Source organism: Lutra lutra, chromosome 1 (genome assembly GCF_902655055.1).
Source record: "Lutra lutra chromosome 1, mLutLut1.2, whole genome shotgun sequence".
Lineage (NCBI taxonomy): Eukaryota > Metazoa > Chordata > Mammalia > Carnivora > Mustelidae > Lutra > Lutra lutra.
Genome location: NC_062278.1, coordinates 208,308,998 through 208,335,236, shown reverse-complemented (window position 1 = coordinate 208,335,236; position 26,239 = coordinate 208,308,998). Strand labels below are relative to the sequence as shown.

Genomic DNA, 26,239 nt, shown 5'->3' with positions numbered 1-26,239 from the left:
CACAGCAGGGTGAGGATCCTGAAGCCAACTCCCCACCACGAGCTCTTGCTAAGAAGCTACCACTAATATTCTGTGGCTCCTGCGTCTTTCCCGCGCTGCGCCCCGTGGAGTCCCATTTGCTCCTGTCCTGGCTTGCTGTCTGCCTTGCCCACCACACCTCTAGCCCTGGGAGGCCGGGGCTTTGCTCCCTGCTGTACAAGCCATCTTGGAGCAGAGCCAGACAACACGGGAGTGTGGGCACATGGCCGGGGCTCTCCGAGCTGTAGTTTTCCCTTTCGCTGGGAGGCACGGTTGAGAAAGTATGAGAATATCCGCACAGGCTGGCCGGGTCCCAGCATAAGCACACAGGGGGTGCCCATGGGATGGAGGCGCCTTGCTCCTTCCTTCCCCACCTCGGCTGCCCTGGGGCTGGAGCGGGAGGCAGAGCCTGGCACCAGGGCCCACTCTCCGTCCTCACCCAGCCACTCGGATCCTTCCTGTCCTGGGCTGGCCCCGGGAGCTAGGAATGGAGGTAGGGAGGCAGGAACCTGACCCAGGGAATGTAAACGACCTAACTCCACCCTTCATTAAACCTCAACTCAAAGTGCCCTCATTCTGGGGACATCCCTTCCCCTTCTTACACAAGCTGGATGCGAGTCCGCTCGTCCACGGCTGAGCAGTGATGGTGGTCACTGTCACACTGGGCCAATCTCAGGCTTCCGTGTTGGGGACTGTCCTCCTAGCCTAGCGGCCACAGGCACTGCTGCCTCAAGCCTCTTCCCTCAGGAATCTTGACTGAAAACAACCAATAGTCCTCAGGGAGGACCCTAGGCCCTGGGGTCATTGAGGCAGGGCTGGAAGAGCCCACTCCAGACCGGGGCTTGAATCATGGCCCTCCTCTTAAACATGTGAGCTTGGGGACTGGCTGGACCCCTGTGCGCCCCAGCTGGCTCTCAGCAGGCAGTAATGACACGGCCCCTGCCAGCTGTGCTCCAAAGACAGACACTTCTGCCTCACAGGGGGTCCAGGGCATTCTCATCACTGCCTGAGTCCGTTAACCTGACAGTGGTAGGTGGAGGGAGCGACGGGCTTAGTAAACGTCCCGGTCAGACTGCGTTGCCAAGTTGCCAAGGCCCCATCTGGAGTTGGACTGGATCCTGGGGCCCTAGCAGGGTGTGTGCACTCCCAGAACTGTCACCGAGGAATGTGCTGGGGCCCCGTCCGGCTCTGCAGAATGGTCCGAATGCAGAAATCCACCTGCCCCCTCCTCTTCTCCCTACGCCCTGCCAGCTTGACCCTCCCCCTGGCTGGCTGCGTTCAGAACTGCAGGAGTCACGAAACCTGGGAGACACGGTGACACCGACTGAACTGTGTCACCTGCAAAATTCCTATGTGGGAGCCCCACCCATCGTGTTATGTTATCTGGAGATGGGGCCTTTGGGTGGCAATGAGGGTTCTGTGAAGTCAGGAGCTGGTGGGGGAGGGGGTGGCCCGTGATGTGGTGAGTGCCACATGAGCACACGAGGAGAAGCTGGCCGTCTGCGAGCCAGGCCGAGGCGGCCCCAGGGACCGAATTGGCTGGCACCGTGTTCCTGGATCTCCAGGCCTCCGGAACTGTGAGAGACCCACTTAGTCTGTGGCATTCCGACACGGCAGCGCAGGCTGACTGAGACTCGTGGGGTTCTCCTCCCTTGGTGGGCCAGGCCAGCCTCTCCATGCCCAGCCAGGGGCTAAAGACCCCAACCTTCCCACGGCCTCCCCAGTTCTGGGGAACAAGAACAGCAAGCTGGTGCCCGAGAAGACATGAGGCACGGGAAGAGTGAAGTTCTGGAAGACGGTGCGATGGAGAAGGGGGCCCATCTGATGCTTTGGCTCAAGACACTTGTCTCACGGACAGAGTTTGTGTGCGAGATTCTCGTCTGACCCGTGGCCTCTCTTAATTCCTCCAGCATCTGTTAAAAGCTTTTTTTCTCCCTTCTTATTTTTATTCTTCTTTAAAATCATAAGACGGCATCGGTTTTCCCAGCATCTATTTTTTCCCCCAGGATTTGTGTGGCCTTCTGGCCGGAGTTCCTTCCTCAGTGTTTGCGCACAAAAGGGACATCGCGGAAGCAGAAAGGGCTGCTCTGCGATCTTAACGTGGATTGGTAATGAAGCAGTTAAAAAACACCCACAGAAAAGGAAAGTTCAGAATGGATTTCTGTGAGATCGGAATAAAATGACTTTTGATTAAAGTGCCTCCTCCTCCTGTTCTTTTTTTTAAGTAGACTCCGTGCCCAGCATAGAACCCAACGTAGGGCTTGAACTCACGACCCTGAGATCAAGACCTGAGCTGAAATCAAGAGCCAGACATTCAACCCGCTGAGCCGCCCAGACGCCCCTAAAGTGCCTTTTCTTAAAGACCAGGAGACAAAGGTTCTCTCCCTGGCAAGGCTCCCGTGCCTGCAGGAGGAACGCACTCCCTGTGGGGGCCTGCCTTTCCCCTGGGCACGCTCAGGCTAGAGGGCCTGTCCAACTCACTACTTTACCTGTGGAACTGACTTTAGGGGGCTGCTTTTTTTCATGAAGAGAGATTTGGGCCTCTGCTGTCCCTTCCCTGGTCAGTCCGTAGGCTTGCAGCAGATCTAATAAAATGGGGTTGGCCCCTGGCACCATGACACCAACCAAGAGCCCAGCCCGCCTGGGTTGCACACAGCCCCCTGGAGCAGGAGGGGGGGGCCCTGGCACATACTCACTTGTCCAGTCTTCTTCAAAGCAGTGCAGAAAGTGGAATCCCACCATGATGAGGGCGTGCAGGGAAATGAGAGCTATGTACATCTGAAACAGGAAAGCAGTACAGACACCATTGTTGTGAGAACCTTCTGACCCTGCTGGCTCCCAAGACAGGGGTGTCAGAAACCCCCTGCCGGAACACTCACGCAGGCTGAGGGTTGACTGGGAGAGCCAGACAGGCCTCCGGTGAGGAGGACCGAGGTGAGAGTATGTGGCAGAAGACACAAGACAGAAACAAGTGCCCGTCGCCAGGTGCGACCTGGGCTCTAGGTGGGCTGGGTGTGCTCCGGGCCGGTAGCTTCCCGCACCTGAAAACTCAGGGGCGCTGATTGCCAAGGGCTCTTGTGGCTCTCTAACTAAATCTTCCTACCTACCCACAGCTTGTGGGTAGGTAAGGGAGGTAGGTAAGGTTGAGGGAGGGCTTGTGGTCACCACCAAAACTGGCTTCCGGAGCTGCTTATACTGGACACTTGGGGTGGGAGCCCTGCACATGGCCCTAGCTTAGAGCCGATGGACTTGAGCCGGTTTTCTAGATGCTCAAGTGGAGGGCTTAGGAACAGGTGCTTGTTGAGCCCAGGGGCGCTCTGGCAGGAAGGCGGAGGTCTCCACGGCCAGGCAGGATTCCGAACCGCAGCATAAAAAACTGAGTGCTGAGAATTTTCGAAGGACGGAAGCGCTTGGCTACTCCACGGAGGGTGGGGCAGGACTGGGAAGAGGACTTACTGTAAACAGGACGAAGTACTTCTGGTTGTTCTCGCCGACACAGTTATTGACCCAGGGACAGTGGTGGTCCATTTTCCGAATACACCGCTTACAAACGCTGAAAGGCCCACAAGGCAGAACCTCAGGGGCTGTCCTCAGGGCAGCAGGGGCCCAGCCGAGCAGAGAACCCAGCCCCTCACTCTGCTCCACGCTTGGGGCCTCCTTGGGCACTGCCCCACAATGGCTAGGGGTGTGGCAAGGGGCTTGGAAGGCAGGGTCAGGACCCCCAGGGTCCCATTCATTCCCAACAGGGGACAGTCACTGGCCCACAAGGCCCCTTCTCTTGTTTGATGGGAAATAAGGTGGCACTGAGGGCCTGAATAGGAGACTGGTCTCTGGCGGGGACAGTAAGCCCCGAGCTGGTTTACTGTGAGGACAGAGCGCAGGGGCAGTTTACAGAGAACAGCTGTTCCCAGCTTCCTCCAAACACCCAGAACCCAAGTGTGGGTGCCAGGTGGAAGGGCGGGACTGACCACGGAGGGTGCTGGGAGAGGTGGAGAGGGCTCAAGGGCAGGAAGTCCTGGGGGCAAGACTTTTCAGCTGGAAGGTAACAACCACTAAGCTGCAAAAGCAGAATGTATTTAAGTGTTGATCAGAAATCCCATGAACTTGCAGATTGCTAACTTGTAATTGGGCTCCTTTTGGGACTGAGGCTGTTTCAAGTTTACCTGACAGCAAACATCCCTGTTCGAAAGAAATAATCTGTAACAGGAGTGCAGACTCCTGGGGGCTTGAAAGCACCTACTCCCAAAACTCGGGTTTAGAAACACCCCTTTGCCAACTGATGGGCTCCCCAGAAATGGGTCCTGTCTCCATTTGTTAACACAGGCTCCTTGACATGATCTTGGGGCGTCACTTGTTCAAAACAGTTCGAAATACTGTAAATAAGGGTTTTCTGTTTTGAAAGCACCTTTGCTCACACCAGGTTTTCTTTCCACTAGTTTCCACAGCTAACTTTATCCCAGGTTCTGGGCCCCGGCGGGGGGACCCTGGCGGAAAGGGCTGTGTTGCGTTCCCGCATGGGGAGCTCACGCCTGTGGAGCTCTGGCAGGCTGCCTGTCTGGGCAGGGAAGGTGCGGGAGGAGCTCTTCTGGGAGTGGAGGCGAGCTGCTCCCCAGACCGCAGGCCAGGAAGCACAGACCACTGCGCAGGAGGGCCCCGCGGCGAGGCCACGGACGACTCAAAGTTGCGGGCTCATCTGCACCCCGAGGAGGACATGCGGCCTTTTCTGAGCAGGGCGTGAGTTTGAGTGACAAGGTCGGCCTGGGCCTGCTGAGCTATCTTGGTCAGACTGGCCAGACTCGGGGCCTCGGGTTCCCCGTCCACAGCAAAGAAAAGACAAAGTCGGGTACCCGTCTCGCTCTCTGTGTGCATGTGTTATTAATTAAAAACGTACATATGATTAAGTAGAATAGAGATTTCAACTGATAACACTTGTTCCTAGGATATAATTTTCAGAGTACAGAGCAGAGAGTGAAGATGGGGCTACTCCCTGCATCCTGGGCCTCAGCCCCCAGGCCCCATGTTCCCACGACAGAGCCACCTTGCATGGGCTACCTCAGCTCCGGTGCCTTTGCTCCCTTCCAACCAGGGGACCAAACTCCCAGGGGTAACACCCTCCCTGTCCCCGGTCCCTGAGCCCTTTCTCCTGCATCCGCACCTCCTCCGCACGGGGTTCCTAGTGGGCGCCCTGAGGCAGTGTGCTCAGCAGTAGACAGCACCCAAGGGGCCTGCCTGACAGCCTCTGAAAGCCGCCCAAGTTTCAAGTTCTCAGGCAAATCCATCCTTTGCTCTCCTCCCGGCCTCTAAAGAGCCCTGGCGTGCACCCCGGGAACAGAGTTTCACGACGGGTTATGTGCTGCTGGGCGGCCACATCAGGACACTCCTCCTCTTCCTCCAGGGAGCAGGGACAAGTGAGCACAGCTGCTGAGAGTGGCCGAAGTTGGCCCACTGTGCCCGGCTCTGAGCTTCCTGTCTGCAAAGACACGGAATGCCGAGGCCGACCCTCTCCCCCGGCACGCAGGATTGTTCAGAAGCTCCAGCTCCAGGGCCAGGCGGGGGTGCATGTGGGTGTGGAGTCCACCCATGAAGCGTGGCAAGAGGCCCTGATCTGAGGTGTCTTGCCCACGACTCACAAAACCACCAGCCTGAAAGGTTTGGCATTTGGGGTTTGGAGAATGCCAAGGGCAAGGCCTGTCCATGTCCCGCCCAGTTGCTTTGCCTTGGGCCCTATCCATCCCCAGGAAGGAAAAATGTGGGCCTCCAACAACCCCGGATACCCCAGGGGGGTTCTTGGTCATCTCAGAGGCAGCCCTCTTCCCATCGCCCATGGCTGGGGACACAGCAGGCAGAGGGAGGGCCCTTTTGCTCTCTCCTCTCTGGGGCTCCTTGCTGCTCTTTCCTTCCAGTGTGCGCCAGCCCTCTCCCGGGACTCCTCTCGGGCACCCCTTGCTGCCCCTTGTGCGAGCCGCTGTGCGCAGGTGCACTCCGGGGGTGTAGGCACCCTCGGGCCTGGCAGCGCGTCCCAAGCCTGTGGGAATAGTCACTGCAAAGAACGAACGTCTTCCATGTAAGCATCTTATGATGTCCCTGCCTTAGGGTTTCCTGAGCCCCTTCTGTGTTTTTAAATCAATGCTCGAGAGGAAGGCAATGCCCCTCTTCTCTATTCTTCCAGGTTCCCTGCCATTTTTCAGGCCCCAAAGCACTTCCTTCAAAAGCTTGGTAGAGCCCAAGAAGCTCCTCGGCTCACGTGCACTGAGGCTCCTGGTTCTCAGCCCCAAAGTCGCTGGCTGAGGCCCTTGCCCAAGCCTGGGCGATGGCCCACCGTGGAAATACAGCTGTGTCCCCGAGGGCCTGCATCTCCCCCTACAGAGGCACTTACCAAACTGTATCGGGGTGGAAAGGTACATCTGCCCTGCCTCAGTGGGAGCCCCTAGGGTCAGGGTCAGTGTCTAATCCACCGCTCCGGCCCAGGACCAGGCCCTAGACCCCCTTAGTAAGGTAGGGGCCAAGGGCAGGCCCTGAAGCTACAGATGGGGAAAGAGCAGGCCTGGGCTGTGGCTGCAGCGAATCAGACTGGGACGCCTGGCAGGGCACGAGCGGAGAACAAAGCAAGAGGACACTAGGTGGACCACGTCCAGGTTTCCACCCCACACCTCCTGCAAAAAAGGGCCTACCACATCCTGGTCCCAGCTCAGCAAGAATGTTGGGTAAGGAAGTCCGGTGTGGCAGAAAGAACACTGCTCTCAGATCCCCACATTGGGCCCTGGGCGAAGCAACTTAGCTTCTCCGAACTATCCTCTGCAGAACTGGTCCCCATTTCCCAATTAGAGATGATGTAGGTAAAATGCTTTAAAAACAGTATTAGCGCTACATAAATTTTATTGGTGGTCATGACCATGAAAGAGAAAACATAAGAATCAAGCAGGGGCCCTAAGCAGTCTGTGATGGTCTCAGCCTCAGTGTGCATGTGTTTGTGGGGGTAGGCGGCAAGGGGAGGGGTGTGAGGCTTTGCCAGGAGCACAGGTCTCCACCTCCTTGTGCAAGAGGAACCTAAGTCTTAAGCCTAACACCTTGGCTGTCCACTTTAGCATGAACGGCTCCCTCTCTAATGTTTCCACCGGCCTCCATGGTCCTCAACTGCCAGGACGAAAGCAGCCTGGGGTTCTGGAATGCCTCTCTGTGGGCAGAAGACCCACGACACACCACTGGGCTGGAAGGAATACCCACGCGTCCAGGGTCAGGGAGCATCTGTGGTACCTATCAGAGCTCAGGGAGTGGGGATGGACTTAAATTCCATGGGGCTCCGTCAGGAGGACAGGATCCCAAGAGCCGGGGGCGTGCTCACGCACACAGACACGCGCCTTCACTCGAGCAGGGACACGGACACCGACTTTCTCGAGCCAGTCTGCTCAAGCAGTCGTCAACCCGGCTCTGTCTGCTGTGCTGGGAACTGTGCTTATCCCAAACTGCGGGTCCCCAGATGACCTGGGCGGCCGCGAGCCCTCACAGAGGAGCAGTTGTCAGCACACACTTCCTGACGCGGAAGCAGGCGACACACAGGCATCCTCACTCGACTTTGTCTGAATCAGCAGCTCTTGTTTTGCTCAAGCTGATTTGTTTACTAGCACTCAAGAATACCTCCCTCGGATCATCTCGGGGGAAAAAGGCGAGGAGGAGGCGGTGAGCAAAATGCCAGGCAGTGGAGGCAGCCAAGGGCTCAGGGAGGGAAGAGAAAGAACCACTGTGGTCCCCCAAAAGTTCTTTCCTGCAAAACTCGCGTCTCCTTGTTGCTGTTCCAGCCTCTAAACCCAACGTGCACTGTCGCTCGCACACGCCTCCACTAACCAGTGGCTTCTGCTGGGGGACCAGCGACTCCCGTTGTTTAATGCTCACGGCAAGCCGCCGGGCAACAACCGCCTTTGCAGAGGACAGAGCTGAGCTCAGAGAGACGTGCTGCTGCCTGGTCCGAGGTCCCACAGTGTGGTGGGGTCCCTGCTGGCCTTCTAATGCCGAACTCTCCAAATTCAAGGCAGGAGCCCACTCAGTGTACTGGGCTGCCCAGAGTCGGGGAATGGGGAACCACATAGGCAAATGGGGCCTCTTCACTTAGGCGATGAAAACAGGTGGCAGAAAAGGCTAGACAGGTGCCTCCACCCCAGGCATGAGCAGCAAGCCCTGCATTGGTCTGTAACCCAGATCTCAGAAGTGAACTGGCCCCATGCTGGGCTCAGCTTCTCCAAACTGCTGGAAACCCCATAGGAGACAACAATTAGCACAGGCCCTGTCCAAGGCTCCTCAGCTGTCACCCTCAAGAGAGGCCAACTAGTTGGGGAGGTGGCCATCTCTCTTTCTGACAGAAAGACATACATGCAAGTCCATCAGGACACATAAGTCACCCCCAAACCGGAGTTCTAGTGGAGAGAGCCCTGGACTGGAGCCACAAACACTAGGCCCCACGCCTGTCTGTGGCACTCACCAGCTGTGTAAGCTTGGTGTGCCCCTCCTGGCTGCCCCCCGCCAGCCCGAGTCTGAGAAAAGGACCAAGGGGCACCAAGGGTAATTTAGCATTTAAAGTCCCTTTTGGAGTGATAAAATGCAGTTTTTAGCTAGATGTCTTCTCGCTGAGAAGACTCAAAACAATGAAGAAATCTGAAAATCTGAAAAATCACCGGAGATGAGAGGAGGAAAAGCCTTTTTTGGCCGAACCCACAATTGTCACAACCTCTAGAAGTTCTGTTTTAAAAAAAAATCGCCTTCAGGCACAGCCCCTTCATTTCCCTCTGAAAGTCAAGTGAGTAGGGCCCACCTCTTAAATGGATCAAGTGCCAGACACTCAGAATGATTTTCCAAAGGTCTGTCTCCTATGCGCTTAAAAGGTAATAAAGCTTTGAGGCAGGATGAGCAGGAACCCCTTAATTTTACAGACAGACGGAGAGAGTGCAGGGCCTGGCAGGGTCCTTCGTGAGAGGTGGCAGGTGTCCTGAGCCCAAACCAAATGCCCTTTCCAATCTGGGGAGCTCATGGAGATCAGGAAGGAGTCACAGTGGTCAGGTGCCCAGAGCAGGGGATGTTCAGAAGTCCTGTTGCTGAGGGCGCCCACGCGGGGAGCAGGGGTGGGGCGCTGCTCCAGAGCATGTGAGAGGCGGGGGTTGGGGGGCGGCAGGGGGCGGACATGGGTACCTGCAGTGGTGGGCTCGGTCGGGCTTGATGCTGCAGCATTTGGGACACTTGTACACCACCTGTCCAGGCTTCAGCTGTAAACTCTCGATGAATTCTTTAGTGGCATTTCCTTTGGGCACTGCTCCCTGTCAGAAAGAGGAAAGGCGTTCAGGGCTGGCCTAGGGCTTCCGGGAGTTCTGATGCTCCACGGTGGGGATGGTCACTTAGAAGCAACAACTACACACACGGACAGGACATTTTCACCCCAACGACATGTGTGTTCAGAATTATGCCAATACTGAGGGACACTTATGGACCAAAAAATTTCCCTCAGGAAAATTAGTGTTTAAACTAGAATCAAGTTTTATTTATTTATTTATTTTTATTTTTTATTTTATTTTATTTTTTTTATTTGACAGATAGATCACAAGCAGGCAGAGAAGCAGGCAGAGAGAGAGGAGGAAGCAGGCTCCCCGCTGAGCAGAGAGCCCGATGTGGGGCTCGATCCCAGGACTCTGAGATCATGACCTGAGCCGAAGGCAGTGGCTTAACCCACTGAGCCACCCAGGCACCCCTATTTATTTATTTTTAACCAATCCTATTGTTGTGAATCATTGGTAATCTGTATTTGGTTCTTAAAAATCCAAAAGCAGCTGTGAGCCACTGCCCTCAGATTTCTGACTTGCTTTTTGACTGGAACTACCCTCTAATTCGCTATCCCATCCTTTTCGTACTTAAAAAAAAAAAAAATTTATTTATTTATTTGACACAGAAAGACACAGCGAGAGAGGGAACACAGGCATCGGCAGAGGGAGAGGGAGAAGCAGGATTCCCACTGAGCAGGGAGCCAGATGCGGGGCTCGATCCCAGGACCCTGGGATCATGACCTGAGCCGAAGGCAGACGCTTAACTGACTGAGCCACCCAGGTGCCCCTCCTTTTCATATGGTTGTGGATACTGTGCGTTTTGTTCTAACTCTAAACACCTTTGTGTGGCAGACCCAAAATGCCGGGGCTGCGTGCCCATCTGAGCAGAAGGGAAACAGGCCATGTCTGGGCCTAAGCCAGGTTGCAATAACCCATCTTCACCAGGAACCTACTTGGTGCTCAGCCTGTGCTCCTGTGCTCACAGCTATGGATTCAGGAATCAAATAAGGTCTCTGGGGGCGCCTGGGTGGCTCAGTGGGTTAAGGCCTCTGCCTTCAGCTCAGGTCATGATCCCAGGGTCCTGGGATTGAGCCCCGCATAGGGCTCTCTGCTCCGGAAGGAGCCTGCTTCCTCCCCTCTCTCTCTCTGCCTGCCTCTCTGCCTACTTGTGATCTCTCTCTGTCAAATAAATAAAATCTTAAAAAAACAAAAACAAAACAAAACAAAAAAACAAATAAGGTCTCTGTCCCAGGAGGCTCCCCGGTCTTTTGGGGGAGTAACAACAATTCTAGAAGAAAGCTGTGCTGCAGAAGCACAGAGGAGCAGCTACCAATTAGCCAACGCAACCACAGAAGTTTTAAGAGGTGAGCGCTTTTTTTCATTTGTTCCTTTTTTTAAGTAGGCTCCATGCCCAGCGTAGAGCCTGACGCGGGACTTGAACTCACAACCCTGAGATCAAGACCTGAGCTGAGATCAAGAGTTGGACACTTAACGACTGAGCCACCAGACGCCCCTCAAGAGGAAGGTCCTGAGGCATGCACTGAGGTTTGAGAAGTGGATCTGAGGGAGAAAAGAAATTGTGGTCAGTGGAGGGGTGTAGGGAAAGACGAGAAGGTGAGAGCATGGCACCTCTGGGGGACAGTGAGAAAATCGGCACAGTGGAGCCCAGGTATGCAGTGGCAGCAGAGAAGCTGAGCTGATGGGCAAGGGCAGGCTTGAGTAGAACGAATTCCAGGCCTAAAGGAGGGGACAGGAGTCCTCTTCGTGGGCCACCTAGAGCCCTCAGGGAGCTTCTTGAGGACGAGAACTCAGTTGCCTATGCTGCGTAGATCGGATAAGAAGATGGAGAGAAGAAAATCCCACAGACCAGTTAGGAGGTTACTGCCAATGGCCCAGGAAGTGAACACCGAGTTGTGGGGGAAATTCAGATCTAAACAAAAGGGGAAGGGAACCAGATGAATCCTGCGGTGGTGGAGAGGGTGTGAGAAGAGAGATGGCGAATGCGAACAGGTCTCCAGTGAGAATGGCTGGTACACGGCAGTGCCTGCGAGGGTCTGACCAGACGCAGGTGCGGATAACCCGCAGAAAGGGCTCAGGTGATGCTCGCCACAGAAACTGCTCAGCACACGGCAGGGCAGTGGACTGAACATTTGTGTCTCTCCCAGATTCATAGGCTAAATACCCCAGTGTGTGGTATTAGGAGGTGGGGCCTCTGGGAGATGCGGTCACAGGGTTCCATGAGGCAATTAGGTCACAGGCTTAGCACCTTATAACCAGTCCTCCGAGAGCTCCCTCCCGCTTTCTGCCCCCTGAGGACAGAAGAAGATGGTTGTTTATGACCCAGGAAGTGGGCCCACCCCAGACATGGACCTTGATCTCGGACTTCCCAGCCTCCAGAGCTGCAGGAAATAAATTCCTTCTGGTGAGAATCCAGCCCGTCTCTGGCAGTCCCGAACAGAACAAGCCAGGTAGCCTGTATCCTTGGCTGTGCGCAGGAGACAATGTGCAGCTTTAACAAGCTGTGGGTGCCCAGACTCTGAGGCAGAGCTGCCATACAAGAACCGTCAGCCGTGGGGCCCAGACACCTGCATTTTTAAAAAAGCTCTTAGCAGGGCTGAGAACTACTATGACCAGAGCCCCTGCCTGGAAAAAGTCTATCGGGGGACACCTGGGTGGCTCAGTGGGTTAAAGCCTCTGCCTTCTGCTCAGGTCATGATCCCAGGGTCCTGGGATGAGCCCCACATTGGGCTCTCTGCTCAGCAGGGAGCCTGCTTCCTCCTTTCTCTCTCTCTGCCTGCCTCTCTGCCTACTTGTGATCTGTCTGTCAAATAAATAAATAAAAAATCTTAAAAAAAAAAAAAAAAGTCTACCGGTTTCCAGCATGGGGTGAAAGCAGCAAAACAAGGAAGAAGGGAGCCAAAGGTGCCAGCCGTGTGGCCCAGCTCCCTAGCGAGAACTGGGCTTAACTCTGGGTCAAGTCACAGTGTGGCGTGGGACTGTTCCACACCCCCCATCCAAGGTTGAGGTGACACCAGGCTGCTCTCCTCAGCGGCAGCCATGAGCCACCACCATCGGCGAAGTTGATGTAACAGCCGAACGACAGAACCGGGCCCACGCCCAGGTCCCAAAGGGGCTCCCAGGGGTGGTTGGGGGGACAGTGTGGTCTACTAGAGTGGGGAAGGTGGCCATCTCAGGGCTGACAGAGCATCTCCGGCCTTCCCAGAGTGGGGCTGATGGACTAGAACATGCCAAGGGAGGAGTTCCCAGGGTAGAAGAGATGAAAACTGAGTGGCAGAACCTTTCCCGCAAAGGAGAAATTCTGGGATAGGAGGAGTCACTGAAGAAACATCGAGAACTTGAAATGCTAACAATACAAGGGAGCTGGAGTTTCATCTTTTGCTAAGAAAATGACTCACAGGGGACAAAGATTCTAGCTACGGAAACTGCAAAGACAAATCAATGAACAACTCTTGCTGAGAATCTACACCACACGGCGCGCTGTGCAAGTGCGAGGAAGCGACGGGGGCCTGGGTCACAAACAGTGGGTGGGAGGGCCCCCAGGCACCCTGACACAGCAAGGAGGCTGAGCACCTAGTGGAAGGCATGGCCGCTGGTGCAACAGGAGCTGGGGGAGGCAGGAGGGCTGTGGGGACCCGGCAAGGCCAGGAGGATCCCAGCGGCTGCAGGAGAGAGGCAGCTGGGAAGGGAGACAGTCCAAGTGGTGGCCAGAGGTGGCCTGTCCAGGGGGTGCCAGGTAGCACAGAAGAGCCGGAGCAAGAGGGCATGGGGGAGGGGGGTGTCTTCCTGGGAGGGGAAAAAAGATTCAGTATCCCAGTTCGATTATGGGAAGATTTTCAATTTGTCTCAAAGTGGAACTGGGGTGCCTCTCTGGGGAGGCAAAGAGTGCTCCCCTTTTCTCCCAATCACCCCATCCCTCCTGTGGCTCTCTGCTGGGCTCCCCAACTTTCCCCTGCTGACCCCTGTCACCAGCTCTTTATGTTATCACCTGCACTTTCCTGTCTCATCAAAGACCTGCGCATGCCTGAGATGGGTAGCACGTGGCTGATTTCACTAGGAACAGGGCTGCGCTTCTCCACTGGTCCACCTGCGGGTGACAGGGCAACAAATAGGACACGAGAAAATCCAAAGGACTGCTCGTCGTCCACAGGAATGCTCTTCTCATTGGTGGAGGCTCAGGACTTTGAGTGGGACAGAGATGCGGTCCTGAGAAGAATCGTCTAGAAACGTGGATCCTGGCACCTGGGCACTGTGGGCACCAAAGATGGTGAAAACTACACGTGATTCAGGGTAGCCATCACCTCCGTGGTGGCGGGGAGGCTGGGAGGGATACAAAGAGGTTAAACTGTCTTTATGATGTTTTACTTATGAGGTTGGAGGGGAGTCAAGACATCGTATCATCATATCATCGTGTTATCTTTTATATCCTTTAACCATCATTAACATTTTTTTCTAAACATTCAAAAAAGTAGAAAAATAATCTGGTCTGCAAAATGCAGTCAGGTACCGGAAAAGCCTAAGATAAAAATGTTCTTTCTTTCTTTCTTTCTTTCTTTTTTTTTTTTTTTAAGATTTTATTTATTTATTGGAGTTGGGAGAGCACAAGCAGGGGGCAGGGCAGAGGGAGAAGCAGGCTCCCTGCTGAGCAGGGAAGCCAACTCGGGGCTCCCAAGACCCTGGGATCATGACCTGAACTGAAGGCAGATGCTTAACCGACTGAGCTACCCAGGTGTCCCTAAGATAAAAAATTTTAAAAGCAAACAAACTTCGGTAGGCAAGGACTCTGTGGTATGTATAACGCCTTTCAGGATACATCTCCTGACATTAAACATGCTGCAAAAGAATACAGCTATTAACGCGGAGAACGTCTGTGACAGATTGTTGAAGGCAAATGTAGATTTCTAAACAGTATATGGCACGTAAGACATGCTGGTACAGAGTTGACACATAGACACTTGAACAATGAAGCCTAGGGTTAGGGGCCCTTGCAGACACACCCACATTTAGCTCTTGACTCCCCCGCCAAACTGAACTAATAGCCCACCGCTGACCAGAATATCAATAATGTAAGTAGTCCATTCATATGCATGTTGTATGTTATACATATGATATACTGTACGATAAAGTATTGACTTACAATAAAGTAAGCTAGAGGAAAGAAAATATTAAGAAAATCATAAGGAAAGCAAACTTGTAGTACTGGACTGCATCTATAAAAAAAAAATATTCGTGTATGCACGGACCTGTGCAACTCAAACTCACATTGTTCAAGGGTCAACAGGGTGTATAAAACACAAAGACCCCTGCAAAATCATTAATAGTTATCTCACAGAGTAGGATCACAGGTAATATGTACTTTCTGAACCATATTTCTTAAAATGTCCTAATAAGAACACGTGGCATTTGCAATTAGAAACTCACTAAAAATACAAGCGAAAAAATACAACCCAGGAAGGAGCTACCCAAAGCAGGAATATGACCAGCTTTCCTGAATTTTCTAATTAAAAGGCTATGACCCTCTCATCTGGGGATATCTGGGGCCCTGCCCAGAGGCACCAGAGAAGGGCAGGGTCTGGAAGTCTTTCCAAAGGCAAGGCAGGGCCCTGACCACCCAGAGGAGCAGATTTTAAAGGGGGACTGGGAAGGGTACTGGCCTAGGCAGAGAAGGCCCGACAGAAGCCCAGAGGGCCACATTAATTCCTTTTAATGTAAAAAGTCACTGAGTTTGGACAATCGTGTGACCTTTTATGAATCCTGAGGCCATAAAACTGCAGCTGGACGTCACTCTTGTCTTATCTACAAAGGCAAAGCCCTGAGGAACAAGGAGATAAAGCAAGGGGTCCGAGTTATCCTAAATGAAGGTCCACGTTGTCCCCCCTCCACATCCAATTTTTAAGGTCCCAGCCACCAGAACTTGCTGTAAACCTTGGGAGGCCGCACAGAAAGGGCTACAAGAGGGAATCCCAAACACTGCAAAGGGCCACTGGAGCCCTCATTTGGTACCCTCATTATTGCCTGCTGTTCCAGACCACGAGGGAAGACATCATACAACAGTGTACCCATCCGCCTCGTGAATCCGTCTCTCAGAGCCAGAGACCAGCTGGGCCAGTCCCTGAGACCGACCAGACTGTGACACGGGCCCTTCCCTGCCTCTGGTTCAAATGACTCTTGTCTCTTTCCTTCTTCCTCTTTCTAAAAAGCATATTCTCTTCTCTGCTTATCTCCAAAGATTTCAGAATCTCCTGTTATTAGTTCACGGTCAGGAATTTTGTTCAGTACAGTTCTGGACAGACGGCAGGGAGTCGGAAGCCCTGCTGAGACGTTCCTGCCAGTGCTGTCGCGCTGGCACCGCTGAGAACCGCCGACCCCCCATTCTTACGCATCTTGCGGGTAGGCCTTGAAGCTTCCTTGTCCCTGTAGCCCGGCAGACCACAGCCTCGCAATGCTTCTTTCCTCACTGCCACGGTAATCCTTGCTCGTGACTTACAAAAATATAGAGATGAGGAAATTGAAAAGGAAAACCCATCCTTTGACTTCACCACCCGTAGATCCGTGTAATTAACATGCTGGAGGATATTCTTCCAGTCTTTTCTCTGTGCACAGCAAGCTGAAAACACTAAAGAATTTGTAAGTGCATAATGCTCCTATGTTTCTAAAATATGCATCTGGCCCCATAGCGGCATCTGTTTTAAATCTGGGGCAGTGAGGTGTGATACGGTTCTGGCAACCATTCCCCTCAGTGGCTAGCCCAAACTTCCAGTACCTTCCTTGATCCCTACCCAGTTCCTTTCCTATTTCAGAGAAACCAAGTCTGCTTGGGTAAACCACCAGCTGGGAAGATGAGGGTCCCAGCCAATCCTGGTCTGCAGGGGCTGCAGACTTTTACCTCAAAGCTTCTCGCCTGTGTTGTGTGCACACTCCGGGCTCTCCCTCCCCTCACACCTGAGATTCTCGAGGTCATGCGCACTTCCGTCTCTCTTACCTCTCCCTTATTATAGTTCACTGCTCTCTAGCACTGGGCATCTCCACACCAGGGACGCCTCTCGCCAGGTCACTGTGCAATTCCCGCGACCAACCCCAAAGGTCAGTTCTAAGCCTTCATCTCCCTCGGATCTCCTGTGACCATCCAGTCCCTTCCGTCATTCTTTCTTGAGGCTGCTCTGCTCCCTTTGGGTGTCCACCTGCCTCTGGGCCTGGGCCCCTTGCCTTCCCTTGGGATGCTGCCCACCTTGGACCCCAGTGCTCCTCGGGGATCCCTTCTGGCCCTCTCCCTGCTCATTCTGCACCTCCCCCACGCCCTGCCACCGACAGTCCTCCCTGTCACCCCCAGTAGTGATGCTCAAGCCCGGGCTCTAACTCAGGCCTCTTTTCAAGCTGCAGACATCTCCACCTGGTTGTTCAAGAGGCTTTAAAGCAAAAAAACAAACAAACAAACAAAAAAACAATCCTCCAAATTTACCATGTAAGAACTGAATCTGTTCCTTTCTCCCTGAACCCCTGCTTCTACTCTCCCTTCCCTGGCCCGTGGGACATCCGGTTACCGTGCATTCGGTGTAGAAATCCGGCAGCCATCCCCAGCTCTCTGAACCCTCTGCCCTACATACCGGCCCCAAACTGCCTCAAATCCCACATCCTCCCCTCCACGCTGCTGTCATGGTCTTCATTCTGACCCATCCTCACATGCCCCAGATGTTAGAGCGTCTCCTACCTCTGTCCATTCTCCTTTACTATTTCCCAGAGTAAACTTTCTAAAATGGAAATCCGGCCATGTTACTCTCCCTGCCTGGGCACCTCCCCAGGCTTCGCAGAGCCTCCAATAGGGCCCAGTGTCCAAGCTCCTGGGTGAGGCCTGTGTAGGGCTGCCTCAAGCCAGCCCTGGACCGCTGATCTAGTGCCGCACCCCCCCATCCCTGTGGACTACCTGCAGTTCCCCAAAGGCACTGTGCCCTCCAAGTCTTCCTCCTGGGCCCCCAGGGACCCCACATCAGCACCTCCCCCCAGCCTGCCAGGCACCTGTTTGCTTCTTGCGCTGGAACCAAAACTCACCCTGGGATCTTCCTCTGCTTTTTCCTCACGGCCCTGGGCCGCACCCAAGACAGAAGCCCTCACTTGGCCTTTGCTGCCTGGGCCTGTTTTTGTCTTGTAACACCTATCATTTAAGTACACACTAATCATGCACGGCTGTAAATTCCTGGATGACAGAGACAATGTCTTTCAATTTGCAGCCCAGCACATGGCCCAGGGCCTGGCAAGGAGCGTGTTTTCAATAAACCCAAGCTGAAGGATAACGACAATACAACAGACATCTGAGTGCTCCTATGCTGGGCATAGTTCCAAGCGCTTTATTGTATCCTCTTGGTTAATTTTGCCAATAAACCTATGAGGCAGAGACTGTGTTATTCCCCATTTTACAGATGAGGTAACTAAAGCAGAGAAATCGAGTGACTTCCCAAGATTATATGGCTAACAGGAGGCAGAACCAGGATTTGGACCCAGAAAATCCCAGTCTAGAACCCTCGTCTCTATTAGAAGACAACTTAGGTATTTATGAGATGCTGGTTGAAGAGGTTTTTTATAGTTGCCTTGATGTGACAATATCATTCTCCTGCCAGCAACTATATCAGCACGCTAACATTAAGACTGAAATACGGGGCGCCTGGGTGGCTCAGCCATTAAGCATCTGCCTTTGGCTTTCGTCATGATCCCAGGGTCCTGGGATCAAGCCCCACATCAGGCTCTCTGCTCCTGGGATTGAGGAATGAGCGCACCTGCTGTCTGGGCAGAAACCCTCGCTTAATCAGCTCTGCCAGGGACACAGTGACCAGCCCCAGGCCTGTGTCACAGGCCACCTGTCTCCTCTGCAGAAAGGTGGGAAGTAGGTAATCCCCAAATGGGTCACTCTCCTCTCTCTGCAGCCAGAATGATTTTTCAGTTGGTGTTTCTAAGTTGCTCAGTGGCAGGTATGAGAAGCTGCCTGGCACGAGGGAGAATGACCCCCGAGGCAACTGACCTGACCTGGGGGAACAGGTTAGGACCTCTGGCTGCACCCAGAGCCTCTCGCCCGGCATGCTGCGGGAGGCCCCAGGGCCATCCCGCCTCTGTGTTCTGGGGGCCTGCCACCATGCCGCTGGCCTGAGTAAATACTTGCTAACCGACTGTGCACAGCGTGTAATCGATGAGGTCACGGCGGCTCCAGAAGGGAACGCCAGCTGCACGTGGATGAGTTTTGGCAGGAGAGACTGAGACGGAGACCTGCAGTGGTCTGAGACTGTCGTGTGAAGTCCATGTAGGGCAAGGTGTTCAAAAGATGGGATTCACAGGGAGGGAGGGGCAGTGGGGCAGGCAGACGGATGGATTTTCTTTTCGTTAACAATGTGGTTAAATTGATTTATACGCCTCCTTTTGTCAAATCTCAGATTTGGGATCATTTCTGGTCATGAGTTAGTAAGTGATTGGTCAGTAAGTGATCAGAAGGGTTTATATCATTATTACGAGTGCACAGCTTTGAGCTTCCTGGCAGCCAGGGCAAAACGGGATAAGCTAGGCCTCTCAGCTTTAAGCAGCTTCTGGGAGACAGACAGATGTCCCAGATCTAAATTTTAGATTTAAAATTTCAGATTTAAATTTTAAATTCCTGAGGAAGCTCACAGGATGAGGAATTAAAATGTGTCTGCAAAGGGAAAGGAAGAAGTGGTGACGATGGGGTGGGGGTGGGGAGGGAGATGGGTACCAAGATAAGAGTCTTCAAGCCTGGTTTGTTTTCAAGAGGCTGCCTCCTCTGGGCGGTCAGAGCCCCCTCCAGAGCTCTGAGGTGTTTCGGGAACACAGAGAACTCCCTGACATGACACACCCTCAGTGTAAGCAAGGTGAGTGCACCCAAGACCTGACCGTGGTCTGTCTTGGGGTCTGCCCACACCATGCCACCTCTAGGCCAGCCGCCCCTCCCCCCCTCCCCCCACCCCCCCTCCAAGTGAGGCCCTTTTGGCTCCCTTCCCTCTCCTTCCAGGCCCATCCTTTTGACCCTACTTCCCATGGGAGCTTCATCTCCATTTGTGAGCCATTTCCCTCTTCCCTTTCCTGCTCAAGCTCTGCACAGACCAGTTTCCTGCTGCAGTGGGGGAATGACTGCTAACTGGTCCAGAAAGCTGTGGGCGGTTACAGTTGTTCTGATGGTCCAACCGCGGTTAAGATTTCAAAGCCGGAAGGGGTCTAGCAACTGTGTGGGGGAGACTAGAAGAGATTCTTCTTCTTCTTCTTTTTTTTAAAAATATAACCTAGTAATACTAAAAAAACCCAAATGACAAACAATGCATACATTGTTATATGTTATTTATAACCCACGGAGATAGTTTGAGAAGAACTATAGGCAATTCCTGAGATACAAAACATTATAATCCTGCTAGGGAGCTCCTTAGGACCCTGTGTTGGCACCTTCCTAAAAACACACCCATCCTGCACTGTTAATAAGGAACCCCCAATCTGATCTGTTTTCAGTGTGAGTTCGAGGCTCCCCATGCTGCCCCAGGGCGTCCCACCTCTCTCTGGACGGGCTTGGTTTTGCATAGAACTGGGTTTTGCATAACACATCAGTGTGCTGGGAAAATGGAAAAACAGGTAGCTGGAGAGCCCGGGGCGGGGCACGCCTTTAGGACAGGTCTGGAGTTGCTCCCCTTACTAGTAATGCTAGATATCTGACAGATGCTTCATTTGGGGGCCCAGTTTTCTTTGGAGCCACCAGCAAAACACACCGATGGGAAGCTGGCTGGTGTCTGGAGTACAGTCTATGGTTTACTCACTAGCGATGGGAAGCCGTGAGAATCATCCAAATCATCCAAATGCAGGAGACCCCAGAGAGGCCACTCGAGTCAACATAGGGGAAAAGGACGCGTACTGTGAGGGCAGCTGGAATGCCAGGCCAGAGCCTTCCCACCGTCGTCCTCCTGACATCCAGTTCCCGGACTCATGCACCTTCTACACGCCAATGATGCCGCACGAAGCGGTCTGATCCTGACCCTCCACCAGCCCTAAACCTGGCTCTCTACTGCCCACCTGTCATCTCTGCTTACGTGTAATAGACACAGGTGGCCAGAACAGAAGCCTTGATTTTCCTCCAAAATCCATTATCCTGGACTCTCCCATTTAATAAATGGCACAAGCAATGCTCAGGCCAAGGCGCTGGAAGGCACATCCTCCAGTCCCTCTCCTTCTGTCAGCCCTTCCGAAGGGTGGTTCTCAGACCTCGCTGAACACAGAGGACGCCTGGAAGTTTAGAACACCCCGATACCCAGGGCCCTGCCCCAAACCAATCAGAGCAGAATCTCTGGGGATGGGGCCCAGACATCCGTACTTCTTCAAAGCTCCCTAAGGGATTCTATGTGCAGCCAGGTTTGAGAATTAGTGGCTTAAAATACACTCCAAATCCAACAGCTCTGTCCAGTTTCACTGCTCCCGCTTTGGTCTTAGCCACAACCATGCCGCATGCACACCACCGTCATCCCTCCAGTCCTCCTGGGTCTCTGCTCCACCTCAAACCCTCATTGCAAGCACAAGGCACTGTCTTTTTAAAAATCAGGTCATGGGGGCACCTGGGTGGCTCAGTGGGTTGAGCCTCTCTGCCTTCGGCTCAGGTCATGATCTTAGGGTCCTGGAATCGAGCCCCGCATCGGGCTCTGTGCTCAGTGGGAAGTCTGCTTCCCCTCCTCTCTCTCTGCCTGCCTCTCTGCCTACTTGTGATCTCTGTCAAATAAATAAATTAAAAAAAAAGAAAAAAATCAGGTCATGTCATGCCTCTTCAATGGCTTCCCACTGTGTGAGAATGAAGAGCCAAGCTCTCATGAGGCCCTCGAGGCCCTGTACGATCCGGCTTCTGCAGTCCTAGCTACCTCTTCCAGCTCCTCTTGCTTCCGCTCACCATGTGGCAATCACCCTGGTTTTAGTCTTGTTCCCCAAATATGCCAGGTGCGTGCCCACCTCTGGGCCTTTGCACCTACTCTCTCCCCTTCCCGGAAGGCTGTGCCTTCAGGGCTTCATTGGCCTGACTCACAGCTCCATGCCATTTAAGCCTCAACTTCAAGGGCTCTGCCCATTGCCCTTCTCAGATCCCTAAGGTAGGCCCCCCTGTGCCCCAGAAAAGTCACCACCACATCACCCAATCACACTCTTCAACTGTCCTTAAAATACTTATTGGTGTTTGAAATCACCTTGTTCATTGGCTCATGTCTTCGCTGTCTGACCCTCTGTGCTAGGCGTGAGCTCCAAGGAGGCAGGGATTCTGGTCTGTCTTGCTCACAGCTGTCGCCATTGTCCGGAAAGGCCCTCTCATGGCAAAGGCCGTCTCAAGGTGAAGGCCGTCAACGAGCACGCCATTCACTTTGTCCCACCCATCAGGGCCCCCAGGGCTCTTCCTCAGGGCTGCCAGCATGATCCGCGTAAAATGACACTCTTTTACTCAAAATCCTCGGGGACTCTAGACTGCCTCTCCTCATCCAACTGCCACCCAAACCCATTCTCCTCCTTAGGTCTCACCATCCCATGAAGCTCCCGGGTGCCTCGAGGGGCCACACGCCTGTGTGCCCGCTGCTCTTTCCGCCTGGCCCACCGTCAGTGTCTTCCTGGCCCACCACCTGCCACTTCCTCTGCCAACAGACGCTGCTCTCGCAACAACTGGCCGGCCGTGCCAGCCAGCAGCCGTCCTCGTCGTCTACACTCCCTTGTTTTGCCCCAGCAACCCGGGATTGCCCCGCCACAGCCTCTGTCGCACCGGGCTGGCCTCACCTGTCTTCTCCAGACAGAGGGCATGCTGGTTGGAAACATGTATGGGTCCCCCCCGTCCCTGACGTTCACGTTACATCACTTTGCTTTGACGAGAGACCCACTTCAGTATCTGTTTCAGCCAACAGAAAGACATCTGAAGAGGATGCTTGCTTTTACAAAATGTGAATTGCTTGTTTGCTTGTTGCCGTTTATGGCTTAGGAAAGGTTTCACAGGTACGCTCTCCTTTTCAGATAGTCAGGGGGGAGCCTGTACGCCTGGCCCTCCAGGGCCTGGCTGATCGAGGACCCCATTAATGGTGCCAGCACGTGCAGGAGAAGAGGTACTATCTGGACTGGCTGCTGAGGTGGACTCGAGCCAGAAAAGAGGCTCTCTCTCGGGATGGATTAACAACTCATGGCCTGAACTGGCAGGAAATGGAGCCCGTTGAAGAGGGAATGAGCAGGACCCAGGGGCTCTGTTTTGCTCTCCCTGGGGCTCACAGAAACAAGGTCTGGGTGGCTAATGCCACGGCCAGTAGCGGGACTTTCCTCCTCTTAATTTAAACATACTTGTCCTACGCACTCAAACAAATAGAGCCACAGGAGGTCTTCATCAAATCACGCGCTCTCATTTCTCCCAGGATGGGAGGAACCAGGGAATGACCAGGAACGGAGAGCTTACTACTGGGGTGCATGACCCCCAAGAGCCCCTGGCACAGCCTGCTATATTCAACTAAGGCATCAGGCAGAACACCACCGCTTTACCCACAGATATGCACCAAGAGGCACTTGCTACCGCCTGAAACAGGCTGGTCCAGCTTTTCAGGAAAAGATGAGCCTTGCCCAAAGTGAAGGCCGTTTCCGTGCAGGTTCCGGGAATTGGATATGGCTTTAATTTCCAGAGTACCTCGCTGCAGTCCTGGCTTCTCTGGGAAGCCCTGCCCTGACCCACTGCCCCCCACCCCCACCATGCTTTCCACTCTGCTAACCTGTCCCCAGTCTCCACGGTTATCTGACTGTGCATTTCGAATGAACGAGAGGCGAGGCATCCCCGTGGGCCAAACCCCTCCTGTAGCAGGCTCCATGCATGCGTACACCAGTGTACATACAGGATCCTCCTACCAAGACGGAGAGGCTGTGGCACAGATGGTGTCCCCTTGGGGGGCCTGAGTTCACTCTCCCACCCCAGCCCTGGCCCTCCTGTTCTCCACACTCCCAAGGTCCGGGGGAACATGCAGGCTGTGGCCATGCCAGGGCCAGAGGAGGAGAGTGTGGGCTGGCTAAAACAGGCCCAGACATACTCACGGGGTCCGTCAGCATGGCCCGGCAGTGGGAAGCCAGGGCCAAGAAGGCCAGCAAGTTGAACACAATTCCGTTGATGATGCTGTACACGTAGTCTCGGGATGGAATCAGCATGACAAAGAGGACCACAAACTCCGCATAGAGGACCAGAAACCAGGTGACAATGGCACAGGCAATGCCACAGCCGTCGCGGATAAACCACATGGTTCCCACAGGACTGGGGTGGGGAGGTGGGACACACTTCTCCGGCTGGAGGTATTCTGGCTTCCGCTCAATGTCTCGGAAGTGGTGGGTGGGGAGAAGCATCATAAGCTATTCTGTCCATACTGGCATCTGGAAGAGAGAAGAAAGGACCCAGAAAATTGGTGGTGTCTTGTTATCAAGGAGACTTGATAAAATCACCTTTCTAAAGTAAGCCATGAGGGACACCTGGGTGGCTCAGTGGGTTAGGCGTCTGCCTTCAGCTCAGGTCAGGATCCCAGGGTCCTGGGATCGAGCCCCGCATCGGGCTCCCTGCTCAGTGGGGAGCCTTCTTCTTCCTCTCCCTTTGCCCCTTCCCCCCCAACTCAAACTTGCTCTCTCTCAAATAAAGAAATAATAAAAAATAAAATGTGAGCTCTTGGGACACCTGGCTGGCTCAGTTGGAAGAACACGTGACTCTTGATCTTGGGGTCATGAGTTCGAGCCCCACATTGGGTGTAGAGTTTACTTAAAAAAAAAAAGAAAAGGAAAGAAAAGTAAGTTCTCTTCCTTACTTCCTTCCGAGAGTTAACTTAGCCTTTGCGAAATAGGGCCACCTTGCCCAAAGCCCTCACATGACAGATATGTAAAGGGAGCCTTCCAAAGGCAAATGCCTCCCCCAAGGTCAGCTGGAGCTGTAGCTGCACACACAAGACACCAACTCAGAAGTGGGGCTAGAACTCACGTCTCTCTGTTTACAAGGGATCGGATCTACTGGGAGGACGGTGTCAAAAAACATGTTCCAGTTATGACTTAAAAGACAAGACAGGGCACAGAGCACCAAAACCTCTGGGAAAACTCTCTTCAGCGTGAACACTGCTGCCTCTGTGCCAAGGACAAACCCAGAGGCTGGTGTTGAAGGCTGTCTGGGGTTAACAGGGATGATGAGGAGGAAAGGACCTGGTGACCTAGGACCAGGGTTAAGCGGCAACCATGAAGACGCTCTCACTCACTACTGCATTAGCTAACGGTAAAGGCAAAACAATTACCAGGAGAGGGAAGGTTCTTGAAACCAACCAGGTTTTTCAGTCCTATGGCCCAAAGAGCTGATTTCCCAGCAATCAGAGACTCCCGGAGTTCTCCCCTCCTCGCAAGTGATGGGGTCAAGTGCAGAACGTTGGACAATGAGTCCAAAGGTGTTCCTCCACCTGACTGTGAGGCATCGTGAGCCTTCGTGTCCTCACCTGCAGAGACACCCCCTCGAAGCCCTAGCACCCCCGCCCCCAGGGCTGGTGTGAGGCCCAAGGGAGCTGCAGGTGCTCCCGACGAACACCACGGACCGTAAGGGCCCACACACCACGGGCCCCACACACATGGCACATTCTCTCTAGGAAAGACAGCCGTTCCTTCCAAAACAAGGGCTGAGCAACATGCCCCTTCTTCCCAACAGCTGCAGCCCGTGTCTCTGGAGACATTATTTAATGAAATAACTCAGGATGGATAATAAAGTCGATCTGTCCACAGCGTGTGCCGCAAAGCGCAGCAAGTACACATTTCCCTCTGATTCCTTATGGAATGTGTGGCGGCCCGTTGCATCACCAGGCCGGTTTCTCACTCAGAAACTGTACCGGTGGCAGGCTTGCCCCAGATGCCAGTGCCACAGAGAGGCCACCGGCGCGATCTATGGCACCGCAAGTGACATCTTTGGGCCCCTGAGAACTCCAGGCACTTCGTAGCAGCAGAAACCATTCATAAGAGGCACTGGCTCTGTGTCTTTTTCTGGAGGCCGGGGCTCTACAGGGCACGAGCAAACCTTCAGTGGTTGTGCCGGGCTTTCCTCACCCTTTGGCCTTCTTCCTCCCCTGTCCTCAGCCCCAGCATGGAGCAAGCCTCTGGACTGAATATGCTGCAGTCACGACGAGGCAGGACGTGTCCAGAAAGCTGAGCGGGCAGAGCAGTCACCGCTCCTCAAAATGATGGACACTTAGGGCCCAAAGTTGCAGAGGCTAATAATGAAAGAACAAGGCTGGGGCCTCCCCTCCCCAGGATGGCGGAGAATTAATGGCTGAAAGGCAGTATGACTCCACAAAGAGCGTGACTATCACACGCTGGGTACACCGTGCTGGGAGCCAAGGGATGGGGAGTCATGACATATGGAATAACCACCCCAAGTAGAGTTAAAGCAGTGGTTTCCCACAGGCTGTCAACCAGAGTCTTCGAATAAAGCAATTTTGTGCTCGCCACAAGACAACGGCAATTGGTGCCACTGGCAACAACCTAGAGGCCTGAAGGATACACGGATGCCCTTGTGAGGCACCGAATGGAAGGACAGCAGGGGCCTGCAGCCAGGGGTGTCTGCGACTGGACCCGGGCCCAGCAGAGTCTAACATCCTAAGCTCCGTTCCATCAAAAGCCAACAAACGAAAAGCTAAAATCCCATGAAATCCTACAACGATTCCAGAGCTGATGAAAGCTCAGCATTTTGACGACTTCCACAGGCAAGCATTCTCGTAGGTTTTCCTGCTGCCATACAGGTCTGTGAGTACTAACCACATAGTTTCCCTGGACCACAGTCATGAGATTCAAAGACGTATGGGCTCTGTCTGCTTTTTTGCATTAAAATGGCACAGCTGAGCCGTTCTGCTGAGGCCCTATGACCAGCAAGT

The 26,239-nt window shown here is 53.7% G+C and overlaps 1 protein-coding gene across 5 annotated transcripts in view; it reads right to left on the bottom strand.

The window, feature by feature from the left end:
- Nucleotides 1–26,239, bottom strand: part of ZDHHC3 (zinc finger DHHC-type palmitoyltransferase 3) — a 52,610-nt gene that overhangs the window by 11,989 nt on the left and 14,382 nt on the right. For 3 of the 5 annotated variants that reach the window (XM_047696078.1, XM_047696105.1, XM_047696088.1), the window contains exons 2-6: nucleotides 23,397–23,726; nucleotides 9,196–9,320; nucleotides 3,475–3,571; nucleotides 2,715–2,796; nucleotides 2,508–2,603 (exon numbers count right to left, since the gene is read on the bottom strand). In XM_047696078.1, coding sequence (XP_047552034.1) covers nucleotides 2,508–2,603; nucleotides 2,715–2,796; nucleotides 3,475–3,571; nucleotides 9,196–9,320; nucleotides 23,397–23,702 — 706 coding nt within the window. In that variant the 5' untranslated portion in view covers nucleotides 23,703–23,726. The remainder of the gene's footprint in view (nucleotides 1–2,507; nucleotides 2,604–2,714; nucleotides 2,797–3,474; nucleotides 3,572–9,195; nucleotides 9,321–23,396; nucleotides 23,727–26,239) is intronic. The other 2 variants (XM_047696098.1, XM_047696114.1) reach the window with 1 other exon arrangement.